Source organism: Asparagus officinalis, chromosome 9, assembly GCF_001876935.1.
Source record: "Asparagus officinalis chromosome 9, Aspof.V1, whole genome shotgun sequence".
In the NCBI taxonomy this organism is placed as follows: Eukaryota; Viridiplantae; Streptophyta; class Magnoliopsida; order Asparagales; family Asparagaceae; genus Asparagus; species Asparagus officinalis.
The window spans coordinates 34,477,865-34,491,322 of NC_033802.1; the positions used below are offsets into that span (position 1 = coordinate 34,477,865).

The following is a 13,458-nucleotide window of genomic DNA, read 5'->3' on the forward strand; positions in this document are numbered from 1 at the left end:
TAAACATGATGATTTATATTTTGGTATGTTTATATTTCATTAAGCATGATTAGATTACATTTTTTAATTGTTATATTATATATACACATCATCCAGTATATCACTCCGATAAATACTACTTATCCCCGATATATCCTCGATTTTCGCTATCCAATAAGGATTTTGGCCGTCCGATAAATCCCCGATAACCGATATTTAAAACCTTGCAAGGAATTGAGTACACCAATCTAATTGTGTTGAAAAAACCTGAACTTGATTTCATGCACGACTTGGTTAAGTGAGCATAGGCCTTTTACCCCCATATTAGCCAGATATAGTTTTCTTTTCATGTTCCGGAGAAATTCAGCACAAGTTCATCAACTTCTTTTTTGGATCAAATTACACAACTTATCTTTTTTCGTTGGTTTATGTCTCACTGGTGATTTTTTGCTATTGGATAGGACACCAAAATCACTAATCGCTGGATTGATGTGGATTGGTATAAAAGACGGGCAGTATTTTCTTCGTCATGTTTGCCAAGATTCCGATGGTTTCAGCACATATGGGTGGACAGATCACAATGGACGAGATTATGGGCGTCAAAAGATAGTTGATCAAGGATTGTCCTTGACAACAAGTTTCTTAAAAGAGAAGGGACATGGGAGCGGCTATGGAGGGGACTGGGCTGTTAGAATCAATGTGCAAAATGAAAAGTAAGCTATATCCATCTGCCATTGACTTTATATATTTTTATGGATTTACTACTTACTAGATTCAAATTGCTATTTATTTTCCATTTGACATGACTTGCTCTTGAATTTTAGTTTTTTGTCCCACTTAAGTTTTCCTCCAATGTGAATGAGTCAAGGACCATCTATTTAAGCTACAACAAAGATCTTCCTATGTCATAAACTCACGAAAAGAAAGAACTAACATGAATTCATTATGAATGCTGTGTAGTTCCTACTCTGTTAATGATTTTATCTAAGCTTTCTGGACATTCACTAAGACAGTGTGAACCACAGATGACTAATAACTACACTGTATCCTTCAAGGACTCATGATGTATCTTTTTCTGTGTTTCACGGGTGCAGGATACTGAAATTAATAATTTACAAAGATCAATATTGGTTTTTATTCACATGTTATGAGAATTAGATTTCCTTTAACATTTTATGTTTCTTTGAATCTTTTTTATGTAGATTATAAATTGGAAAACAACTCGTTTTTCAATTAGATATCTAAATGACCCTAAAAAGCATGCGTCTGATAGGCTGAAATGAGTCCGGTCTGTGTCCATCAAGTTTTAGGAAGTGAATCTGAAGTGTAAGATATTCGTCCATGAAGTGTATGACGAGTGATTCAGAACATGTATTATATAATTGAATACATGTCTGCACTGTTTTAAAAAACCTCCGCCTAGTCCGCTTAGGCGTACGTCTAGACCTAAGCGTACGTCTAGACCTAAGCGGTACCTAGACCGCCTAACTAGCGCCTAGCGTCTAGGCGGTATTTAGGCTGCCTACCTAGATTTTACGAGCGTTTAGGGGAGTATTGTCTGCTTATGTGGATTGCACCCTATAGGCATTGGTTGTGATTTTATGTGTTGTAGCCTACACGTCCTCCAAACTCCATTAACCTCTAAATATGAACACCTCCACTATCTCCTCTGACCTTCAGCAAAACCTCATCGATCACCACTTAAATGAAGAAAAAAATTCGTCTAGACACCAGTCCGGCATCTAAGTTTTCTATAACATTGACATTCACTATCAATTATTGTAATTAAAAATTAAAAAAAAACATCTTAGGCTTTAGCCTTGTTACTTATTGTTTTGGCTATTTAGTATCTAAGTATGCATGATTTATTGTGGAACTAAGATTGCTATCTTTTTTTAAAAATTTATATGAATTTAATACATATTTTTATCAATTATTATAATTAAATAGTTTAAAAATAGTCAAACGCCTAGGCGCTGCATAGGCGTATGCCTAGGGGTCTAGGTGTTAGGTGTTTGCTCAAACGTCTAGTCTGCCTAGTGTCTTCTGTAACTACTAATAAGGTAAAGAGACTTCTTAAATATCTATTTAAGTTTGTTAACAATAGTAACTTAAACTTAAGAAATGTAAGTTAACAGTAAACTTAAGTTTAAGTTTAAGTTTAACTTAAACTTAAGTTTAAGCTAACAATAAACTTAAGTTTAAGTTTAAGTTTAAGTTTAAGTTAATATTAAGTTTTTTGTTGATGGTAAACTTAAGTTTAAGTAAACAGTAAATTTAAGTAACAATAAACTTAAGTTTAAGTTTATTGTTAACTTAAACTTAACATTAACTTATAATTTAACCATAATTTTAGTTGAGAATGAGTTTTTCACCGTTGAAATGAACTCATAATTTGAGTTGAGAAGTATAAACATATAAAGAGCTATTGTAATTGGTAAACCAAACAATTTAGTTAATAGTGTTAGTATTTTAGTATTTATGCATCTTTGATTGAGTATATATATATTTATCTTCAAGTATCATAGTTAAAAATTTTTTTAAAAAAAACGCCCAGAAACCGCTTAGGCGCCCGCCTAAGTGACTAAGCGTTGGACGCCAAGTCCGACGCCTAGAAGCGCCCAACGTTTAATGTAACATTGCATGTCTGAATAAATTTATTGCTTACTGTATATGTTTATGTATCTGCATTCATGTATTATATGCTTATGGCATACTGCAAGATAACTTTTGAGGGTGAAGGATGTCTATTTCACTGACTGATTTCTGAAGTTAGGGTCAGAAGGTAGATTTTGAAATGTTTCCTTCAAAATATAAATTTTGATTCCTCTCTATATCCAATCAAAAAAAGTTTCAATTAGATGTTTGGTCTAGTACAATTAGATAAATTTTGAAAGGGAAGGATGTTTATTTCAGTGAATGATTTCGGAGGTTTATGGTTTTCTTGTTTATTGTTGTGGTCGCTTTAAAGTTTTATTTGTCCTGTTCAAGATCAACAAGTAGGGTGGTTCCTTTTAGTTTTTTGAATTATCATGTATCAGTACTAATTTTTCTAGTCCAGACAGATAACCTTTAAAAAATAAGGTAATATATTGGTAACTTAAAAGGAAGAAAGTCCAGTTAGATCTTAGCTCAATAGCGGACTCATTTTCTATTTAGTTTCTTTCCTGCTTGATATTTCCAATCGTTTACAGTTATTTAACCTTTTTTTCTTTTTCTTTAATAACAATATCTGACAAATATGGAATCATCTATATTGCAAGATTCTCTTATTTTCAGTTTGTTGGATAGAAGTTTACTACTTTAGAAGTTAGACGTGTATGATACTATGATACATATATTAAACTGGAATATTTATCTGGTACCAATGTCTTAAGTTGTTTATGCATTTCCATTAGTGTTGTCTCGTATTCAATACAAGATCAGAAGACTTGATTTATTTCTAATCATGCAATTATTTGTATTCTTTTGGTCCCTTTGCAGGTTAAGTTTGGAGGAAGCCGAATTGACCAATGCACACCTTTTCTTCTATTTGGCTGATGAAGGAGGCAGTATCTTGAATGTGGTTCCAAGGAAATTATTTAATAAGGGTGCCCTTTTGGCAACTGGATCTCACAAGGAAGTTGGTGGTTGGGAACTTCATTTGAAGTCATTGGTATGGATTTTCAGTTTAACTATGCAGATAGTTTACCATCTAATAACTTTTCTTATAATCTCACAAAAATATTGTTATCTGAGCTATTTGGAACGTACATATTTAATTCTGGTAGATATGAAGCACAGATGACAGACCACCCAAAGCTTGATACTTTTCTGACATCCATGTTTGCTAGATGTGACATTGATTTTATTACTTTATTTTATCAGGTCATAAGATGCCAGTAGTGTCAACCCTCTAATATTAGTGACTTCCGGTGTTTCCTTTTTTAGAAATGGTTGATGGAGGGTTCACAAAAGAGAGTACACCTGGTTGATGGAGGATGCGGACCAGGTGTACTATCTGGTTTTAGTGACTAGATGTTTCCCTTTATAGAGGTAGTTGAGGGAGGGTTCACAAAGAAAGTTCACCTGGTTGGGAAAAATTATGGTCAATGATTTATGTTTCTTTTTTTTCCCCTTAAAATGGAGGGTAAACGACTAAGACAAGAGATAGTATTTTATGATCCGCTTTTTTGTATATAGATACAAAAGTGACTGCAAAGTCTTATAAGGACAATTTTGGTCAAGGTCATGTGAGTTTGGTATCTTTTCACATACATAATTTTGTACAACAGTTTATCTTCAAATTTTATATATGCTATCTTGTTTATACATGCTTCCTCCTAAAAATGAAAAAGCAAAAATGTACTGGGTTTGTTCTTTTTTGCAGGACAATTTGGAAGCGCACCATGCTGGTTTCAGAACTAGGCACATGCATAATTTGACAGAGCTAGTGCAAGGGACTCTTGCGGTCTATGTATGTTTATGCTATCACCTACGCAGATGTGGGGTCACAATGCTGCTGGATTGCACTAATTTTTTTTCTCTATAATGTTATTGCAATTTGAATGTTGCTTACCTTTATTATGGTTTTCTGTACTTTGTTGGTTGTATATAGGGAAGACGGACTGGGCAGCTACAACTACCTGATGCATCTGAAGAGTCTTCTAACATACTTATTTTTCAGGTTATTTTTCAGTTATTGCTTCTTTACACATTTGTATTTGCGAACAAAGAATCACACTCGATCATGTAAAAAACTATACATACTCAAACTGTAGTTGACTCTTTATTTTGTTGTATCTGGTTTACTAAGTACTTGATCCTTTTGTTTACTCTTCTCAAACCAATCTTTTGTCAAGTAAATATATCTGCTAATTCGTGGTGTGTTCTCTAGATATCTGCAAAGCTTCCATCATCCCTAGATATTGCTTTTGTTTCCGGAACAAACTCGAAGAGTTCAAGGATTGAAGAACGTGTTGATAGTCTCACTGGTGCGTATGCTATTGTTTTATTCAATACTGACTAATTTGTGTATATATATAATGTCTGAAATATTGTGAACAGACTTCCTTTGAAGATTGACTCATGCATCAGTTTTCAATTATCATTGTGCTTATATTTGCATACAATAAATCCTACGGTCTTGCACAGTTAGCTGAAGGTACTTCCTTCCAGTTGGAATTAAAATGTAATCTTTGTTAAAACTGATTCCTGTACATTGTTTTACTAATTTATCAGTTTAGTAACATTAAATTTTTCTTCGGGTTATTTGTACATTTACCCCATAAATCATCATTAATTGGAAAACTACTTCAAATCTGGATATTTGCAAAACTGCCCTCCAAATCATCCACATTAGAAAAAACTACCCATCAAACTTAACAGTGTTAATAATCAAATGGATTTTGTGTAGTTTTTACCCTTTTGCCCTTTTTCAAAAGAACCATACCAAATAAAACACCCCATCATATGACCCTTCCCCAAATCGTTTGCTGCTCAGCTCTAATCTCACCGCCCTCTGTTTCCAATCCTCATTATCCTTCTTAGCTCCTGCTGGCTTTCCTTGTGGCCCTCTCTTACTTGCCTTGGGCAAGCTCTATCGCCTACCTTAACTCTCGCCCAATTGGATCGCCTAAGAAAATACGAGTTCCACTGGGAAAATGTTGAACTAGCTTGGTTAGATGTTTGAGGCTTGTATGCCTCTGTTCCATGAAATTGGGAACTGCCGCTGGTTTGTGTCGCAATTTCTTTAGAGACAATTTGTCAAACACTTCATGAATTCAATTTGGGATGCATTTAATCTTTGTTTCATTTAGGTAAATTGGCAAACATGTTACATGCATACATTTCCTGTGTTCAATCATCAACTTTTTAGCTCTGCATCACTTCTAGCAACTCACACAAACACATAACACTCACAAACTTGAAAAAATAAAAATCTTGCCAAGCAAATAGCAGAAACTTGTTCAACACAAATCGCATTGATAATCATAAAGAATTACACAACTCTCTTCGAAATACATCATAACAGGGGGGGGGAATGAAAATGCATCATTATGAGAACTCCATGGCAATTACAATTGGAGAAGAGGATGGGCTGACGTTGGAGTAACAGCTGAGAAGAGAAATGGGAAAGAAAGAGGACACAGATTAGATGGGGTCTAAAAAAGTAGAATTGAGTTGAGAAAATTTTTAATTTTAAGATTGTACTCCGGAAACAATTAGCTAACAAGGGTAATTTAGTCAGTTAATTTTTTAACACAACTAAAAGGAACATACCTAGTATATTCCGTAATAGAATAAGTGGGGCAGTTTTTACCAATGTGGATGATTTGAGGGATAGTTTTGCAAAGACTTAAGATTTGGAGGTAGTTTTGCAAATATTGATGATTTAAGGGGTAAATATACCCTTTTCCTTTATGGATTGACTTGTTGCATGAGATTTTGCTAATTATATTCGCGCCTAACTGCTGGGTTTGGCATGTAATAAGATCTTACTATAATTTACTTGAAGTGCACAATCTTTTAGTAGGGATTGAAAGTAGGGTCTCTATGGGCCATTTCACCACCTTCACAATTTAGTAACATTATTAGGCTCTTGTAACTCAAGATTTGGACATGTACATTGACTCTGCCTCTAAATCGCAAGGCTAAAAAACATTAGATTAAAGATGCAAAAAGTATTGAATTCAAGGTTCATCAGAGGGTTAAGACTCTTAGCTGATGATTTGTATCAAATGTTTGAAACTGTGCCTCACAGTCCTATGTAGTGAAACGACACTACTGTCTTAAACTCCTAGGATGAAGACATCATTCTGCAGAGTAGTAGTATTAAAGCATTTAATATACGTTAAATATATGATTTCTGCATTGCACACTGATTATCAGTGAATCATATATAGCTAATATCATTGTTATCGAGGTGCGCGCCTCGGGCGCACCCTGGGCGCGGGGCGCTGTGGGCTGGGACAATTGCGCCCTGCACCAGAGGCGGGGCGCTGCACTCGCACGAGGCATGCGCCTCGCGTGCGCCTCGTGTACGCCTCTCGCGCACCCCGCGTGCGCCTCGTTTGCGCTTGATACCTGTGTCATGTAGACTCTTTCTTCTGTTTTTTAAAATAATTTACATATTACATATTTACATCATGTAATACTCTTTCTTGCTAGTTGTTAATCCGTTCTCCTTCTTTTCATGTTTAACTTATAAAAAGAAAACAGTAATTAGTAATTTAGTATACTTGTTTGCTAATTGTAACTTCCTTCTCTAATTAGCATGCTAACAAGAAAATTATGAACATATAAATATGTAATTGTTACCCCCATTCTTCATCTTTTCATGCTAACTAGCAAATAGCAATTAAGAATACTAACTAGAAAATTATGAACAATCATGTTTTTTAATTACTTAATTGTTACTTAAAAATACATATATCATATTTTAAATAAAAATACATATTTTTTATTTGTTACTTGCTTGTTTTGTTTCATAGACTTTTGCTTTTGTTGGAGATTATCTTGCATTATGATTTGTGAAAACTTATGAACTTCTTTATGTTATGCATGCTAATTAAGACTCTTTTGTGATTTAGTAGGTGAAATTATATTTCTTGGTCTTTTAATGTGATAATTTATAAACATGTTGCTTATATGCTTCTTTGTCTTATGTTGGAAAATATTAGTTTGAGTTGTGTGCCTCAATTCAGTGAGGCGCGTGCATCGTTGTGCGCCTTGCGCATGGTGCGCGTAAGGGGCGCTTTGCGCCCCGCATTGCGCTTTGCGCCTCGATAACAATGGCTAATATATCAATCTATGTGTGCGTGTGCCTGCATGTGTGTGCATGTTTGTAGTGTTTTCAAGGTGAAAAAAGAATTAAAATATGCTGATTTGACCTTCTGAGAGGAAGTTTTGTGCCTTGGTTTTTTATTACATCTGAAAGTTTGTTTTAAGAGCTATGTTGACAAACATATAGTTGTGAGCAGTAAAAGTGGTATATGACAATTGATAAAGGATTAATGCTGGTACTTACTATAGAAAATATAACCTGGTATCTTTATAGTTAGTGTCACATGACAATTCAACCTATTAATTATGTTCTAATGTGTATCTGAAACCAGTGGTATAGTAAATAACATATTCTGTATCCAGGTTGATTAATGGGCTATGTATTTTGTTTAGAATTGTAAGATGTTACTTAAAGAATTTAGTCATGTTAATGTTTTTGGGTCTGCTGTATTGCAGTCTTAGCCATGTATCATATCCTTCTAGTGTGCCTAAAAGAATTAATCAAGTCTTTCTAGACTTTGGCCTAGCTAGAAGGTGTGTGTCAACTGGAATCACTGGCAAGTGCCAAGAGAGAATGATCTTCTCAGAGACATAAAGTTTTAAATGTCGGATGTCGGGTTCATGTCGAACGGATGAAATTCATGTCGGATAGCGGAAATCGGGGATATATCGGGGGACATAGACTAAATATCGGATTGCTATATCGGGTGGTGCGCATATGTATAATATCATGTCCTAAATATAATCTAAGCATTTCTAAATTTAATATAAGCATATTTTATAAATTCTAGAGGCAAGGCCGGCGATAGGTGGATTCTGACGTCACAGGGAGGCAGTGCCGGCGACGGGACGTCACAGGGAGGCAGTATCAGGGTTCTTCTTCTTCATCTGCTCGGGGTCCTTCGGATGAGTCACCGACCACCCTCTTCCCTTTATTCCGACGACAGGATAGACTGCCGCCTTCGGATTCAGTTAGGGTTCAGATTTCGAGGCGTAACGGGAGATGGACGACGGGGAGCCAAGATGGAGGTTGGGGAAGGGCGTTGTCGTTCACGAAAGGAGTGATGGGTTCTCAAGTCCGCCACAACCCTAATTTTTTTCTTTTCTTTCTATCGGGTTCATAAGAAACCCTTAAACATGAGAACGGGTCAAACGGGTTTGGGTTTTTATCACTAAACCCAAACTTGATAACCAAAAATAGATCTAAAAAAGAGCCATATCGGCTGATTTTCAAAGCTAAAAAATTAGCCGATATGCCCGATATGACCTCGATATTTCCGATTTGGCCCTGAAAACCGACATACGAGTTGAAAACGCCCATGCCGTGTCGCTCAAGCCTTCAAACCGACATGTCGGACATGTCGGCCGATATTTAAAACCTTGAGGGACTTGCCTTCTTTTTCCCCTATTTTCTTTCATTTCAATGAAAACTTCTTGTATGAGCTGCCTGTACATTGGACTTTGAATTTTATTATTACTAGAACAGTATTTTGGTTAAACCAGATACTTTAGAAGAAAATATCTATTATAAATGTGTTCTAGCATGAATACGTTTATTAAGTCTGTCTGTAAGCTCAAATTTTTGGGTAAGTGGTTAGTGAGCATGATGATAATTAGCAAATAGCATGTTGATTTTTTTGATAAAGGCTTCTAACATGACATAATTAGTCAAGAGCTTGTTGAGTTCTTGATAATCAGCCAACGGTTAGAGTCAGTCTTGAGTGTACCATTTGTAACCCAGGACTTCTGTCAGTGTAGTAGTTTGTTTTTTTAACCATGTCATCTTGTGAGATCTGACCTGGATCACTGCAGTAGGTTAACAAAGGTAAGTAGTTTTGATATTTTGTGGAAACCTGAAATGCTTTGGCGAAAAAGACATAAAAGAATAAGCAGTCTTGAAGAAATAGTTGAGTCTGTTCTGTTATTAAAATCAACACCGGATGCCTCAAACTCTTATGAAAATTTAAGGATTATGCACTTCTGTGGCATGGTAGCTTCCTGAAATCTGTAGGTGATGGCGACTTATAAAGTGGTCCTTGTTGAGGCAATAAAGAAGTCATCATTGGTTTGCACAAAGGTCAACTTGTTGCAGAAGTTATAGTGTTAATATCAGTTTTTGTTTCTACATGCGCTCGAGAGTATATTAATATTGTCCATAATGTTTGAGATACATTCCTTTCTTTCATTTTTTGAAGCATATTAACAAAATGCTGTAAACCTTTCCATATTCTTTGCATTTTTTTGTTCAATTAGTTTGCAGAACTCCTCAAACATCTCAAATTGTTTCCAATTTATTTCAGGTACCGCGTTGACTAGTCAATTAAAAAGGAAACAAGAGGAGTTCGAGGAAAAATATCTGACATGTTTTAATATAAAGGATAAGGTGAGCTTTATTACAGTTCTTTATAATGAGATTTAACTTATTTAGTGTTACTAAATTCATTTTATCTATAATATGTCTATGGACTATCATCTATATCTAATTCTGCACACCTGCAACTTAGCCCTCAGGTTTCTCACAGAATGCCGTAAAGAGCATTTCCTAGTCATGTTAGGTTCAATGTACTGAGAGCATATATATAAATTAATGCAGAAAGACTAGTTCCATATTATGAAAAGGGCATACATATAATCTATTTAAATTTGAGTTGAAAGGTAAGAGTTCTTGACTCCTTCCATTGCAGGTCAGTGACTTGGCAGGGTCAGTAGAGTTTTAGGCATGAAGTGCATTCACGAATTGCTATATCAAAGCTGAATGGTCGTATGTAGGTTATGTTCTATGAAGGTGCCTTTATATAACGGTTTCCGTAACTTCAAGAACTAATGATAGCTTAATTTTAAAGGGAGATTTTTTACTAGTGGTAGTCTACTAGTATGTCATGAACATAAACGTCAATAATCCCAAATGATGTATGTGATAGAAAGAGTGCCTACTATCTCATAGTTTATTCAACTCAAGAAATAAACTGCAATAGGATTTATGCAGGAAGAACAGCAGAAAATCTCTGCAGCGGTTGTTCTCGAGCAATAGTATTAGGAATAATCCCAAATAATCTGTATCATGGAACGAATGCCTACTGTATCATAGTTTATTCAACTCAAGCATTAAGCCGCAATAGGATTATGCTGGATGAACATCAGAATCCTCTGGAGCAGTTGTGCTCAAGCAATAGTATTGGGAAGCCTCATTTTGGGCATTGTATCTATTATTACGGATCATTGCTTCAAAGAAAGGTCTGATATGGCCCATATGGGCCCAAATTAGATACATAGTCTTGAGAGAAGATGGCAGACGACTAACTGACTGTGGATCATTGTCACTAGTTTGGTACATAACATTTTCAAACTCAATCTATCAGATCAAATTCTAGTTCAAACTTTGTTTGATTCTTAGTAATAGGTGATGCGGGACTACGGTCGTGGTGCATTATGTCACTAGTTTGGTCACATGGCATGTTAAATTTAGTCTATCAGGTAGGATTCTAGCCATAATGTCCTTTATTTTATACCAAGTTAAATGAGTTAAATAATTAGTTAGGGGACTCTAGGAGTTCTTCATTTTCAGTTTATTTTGTTACTGTTTTTTTCTTGGCTTATGTCCTTCGAATAATTTCATAATCTACTTGGAAAAAAGTTGGGGTCTTAAAAATTAATGATTTGAAAGATTGTAAGTATGCACTTCAATTAAAATTGCTTTTATTCCCTGTTTACAGAAAATTGTTTCGTTCCTACAGAGTTCTGGTCTCAGATTCTGAGTTCACCTTGTCAATCAAACTTTTACCTTGCATCAGATGTTGAGAACATAAATAGGCCTCATTGCAGGCCCAGTCAAATAATTCGTAAATATAGATCCGTTATCCCTGCTAGGGTAATAAGATTATTTGTCTTCCAAAAGTTGAAGGTCAAGAGATGTAATCAGTGGTTAATGGTCTCCGTTGCTTAAAGATGGTAGTGCATTTAAAAATCTCTTACCATAATTCATGTTCAAGCTTCTAAAATTAGGTGCAGACTTTTGGTGCTTGGCTAGACATGCATTCGGTTTGGATACGACACTAACCATATCCATATCCCTTTTCTAAAAAGAGATCCGATTATTCTTTGGTAAGAAAAAATCATAACCGTATGCACATTAAATGGAAAGAGAGATGGTTTGGATATTAGAGAAGCGAACACGTATACAAATCGGATATTTGGGAAATGGACATGACTCGGATATAAATCGGACATGACAAAAATATCATGTTAATTGGAGAGTAAAAGTTATTAGTTAAAAAATAGTTGTTTCGGATAGTAAAACCTCACGAAATTTCAGCATACTAACCTAAGAAAACCTCAGAGAACCAACAATTGCGTGCAATTGTTCACAAAAAAGAGAAGACGAGAATTGAAACACAAAATGCTGCAAAATTTCTTCTAGACGTCACATTTTCATTATATTCATTGAAAAAAAAGAATTATAGTGTAACATAAATTTAACTATAAATAAGTCTAAAATGTACAATTGATTACGTCAATAAAAGCACGATCCAATATACCAAACACATATGACTACATCCCAAAGGGCATGCGGTTGGTATAAAAAACTTGGTAACATACATATCTATAACTGTACTCGTATTGGAATTCATATCTGAATCCATATCCGAATCTTTATCTGAATTCATATCCAAGTATATATCCAATCTGTATATGTAATTGGATATCGGGCCGTATCCGATTTTTGAACCAATATCTGTATTTGACCAAAAATCCGAAACTATATCTGAAACCGTATTAATATCCGACCGGTTTCAAATCTTGGGTACCGTATATGCATCCATTTCGGATAAGGTTGCGGATCGGATCGAATATCTCCGGACTGTTTTGCACCTTTATGCCTAACCTCATTGCTTATAGTTAAACTTTTGTTGTCTGACCATTTAGCTTTGGTGTCTGGCCATTTATTGTTTTATTAAATTAATTTACACGTGAATATCATCTATGGATATGGAAAAATTAAATTCTATCCTAGGTTACTAGAGATGTGTATTGTATATTTGTATATTGTCAACATACTTCTATTATATCATTACCAAGAACCATGAGGTCTACATTAGATATTGTAGAATGCTCGTCTTCTTATTATGAGTTAGACGAATCAATTATTACCCAGGATTTTTTAATCCCTCTATTTTAACAAATGTTATTAGTTTTTTATTTTTATTTTTGGGATTATTATGCTTTTTTAATTGGGTTACAATTCTATCATCTCACATATGCACGCTGAATTTTGATTTCGGTTCAGGTTGATTCAGAAGCTATGGCTGCTGGTAAGGCAGCTCTTGGGAATCTGCTGGGTGGCATTGGCTACTTCTACGGCCAGTCAAAAATTTCCCTTCCTAAAGGTTTCAAAGTAAGTTGAAAATTCCGTTGGATTTATTTATTTATTTTCCCTCTTGCATTTATTAAAGCATACAAACTTGATTTTGTATTGCTTCCCATATGAACCATCATTGAGTAGTTTGTTTTTGATTTTTTAATCAGTTTTGTTCCTTGAAAATCCTGACCATATTTCTGAATTGATATCCGACATTTTACAGTGATGTTTTGTGATACTATGATTTGTCAAGCTCTCAATAGCCTCTTAGCCACTTTGGTCAAGGAGGACAAAGAGCCACTTAGCATTCAGGGTTTCTTTGATAACTCCCCTTAACTTTTAAAATGTCATAATACCCC

General features: G+C 35.0%; 1 protein-coding gene across 1 annotated transcript in view; it reads left to right on the forward strand.

Moving 5' to 3' along the window:
• LOC109823842 (mannosyl-oligosaccharide glucosidase GCS1-like) overlaps positions 1 to 13,458 on the forward strand; it is a 48,640-nt gene that overhangs the window by 17,639 nt on the left and 17,543 nt on the right. The window contains exons 3-9 of the mRNA XM_020390251.1: positions 441 to 692; positions 3,463 to 3,634; positions 4,349 to 4,435; positions 4,577 to 4,645; positions 4,856 to 4,952; positions 10,044 to 10,126; positions 13,028 to 13,135. Coding sequence (XP_020245840.1) covers positions 441 to 692; positions 3,463 to 3,634; positions 4,349 to 4,435; positions 4,577 to 4,645; positions 4,856 to 4,952; positions 10,044 to 10,126; positions 13,028 to 13,135 — 868 coding nt within the window. The remainder of the gene's footprint in view (positions 1 to 440; positions 693 to 3,462; positions 3,635 to 4,348; positions 4,436 to 4,576; positions 4,646 to 4,855; positions 4,953 to 10,043; positions 10,127 to 13,027; positions 13,136 to 13,458) is intronic.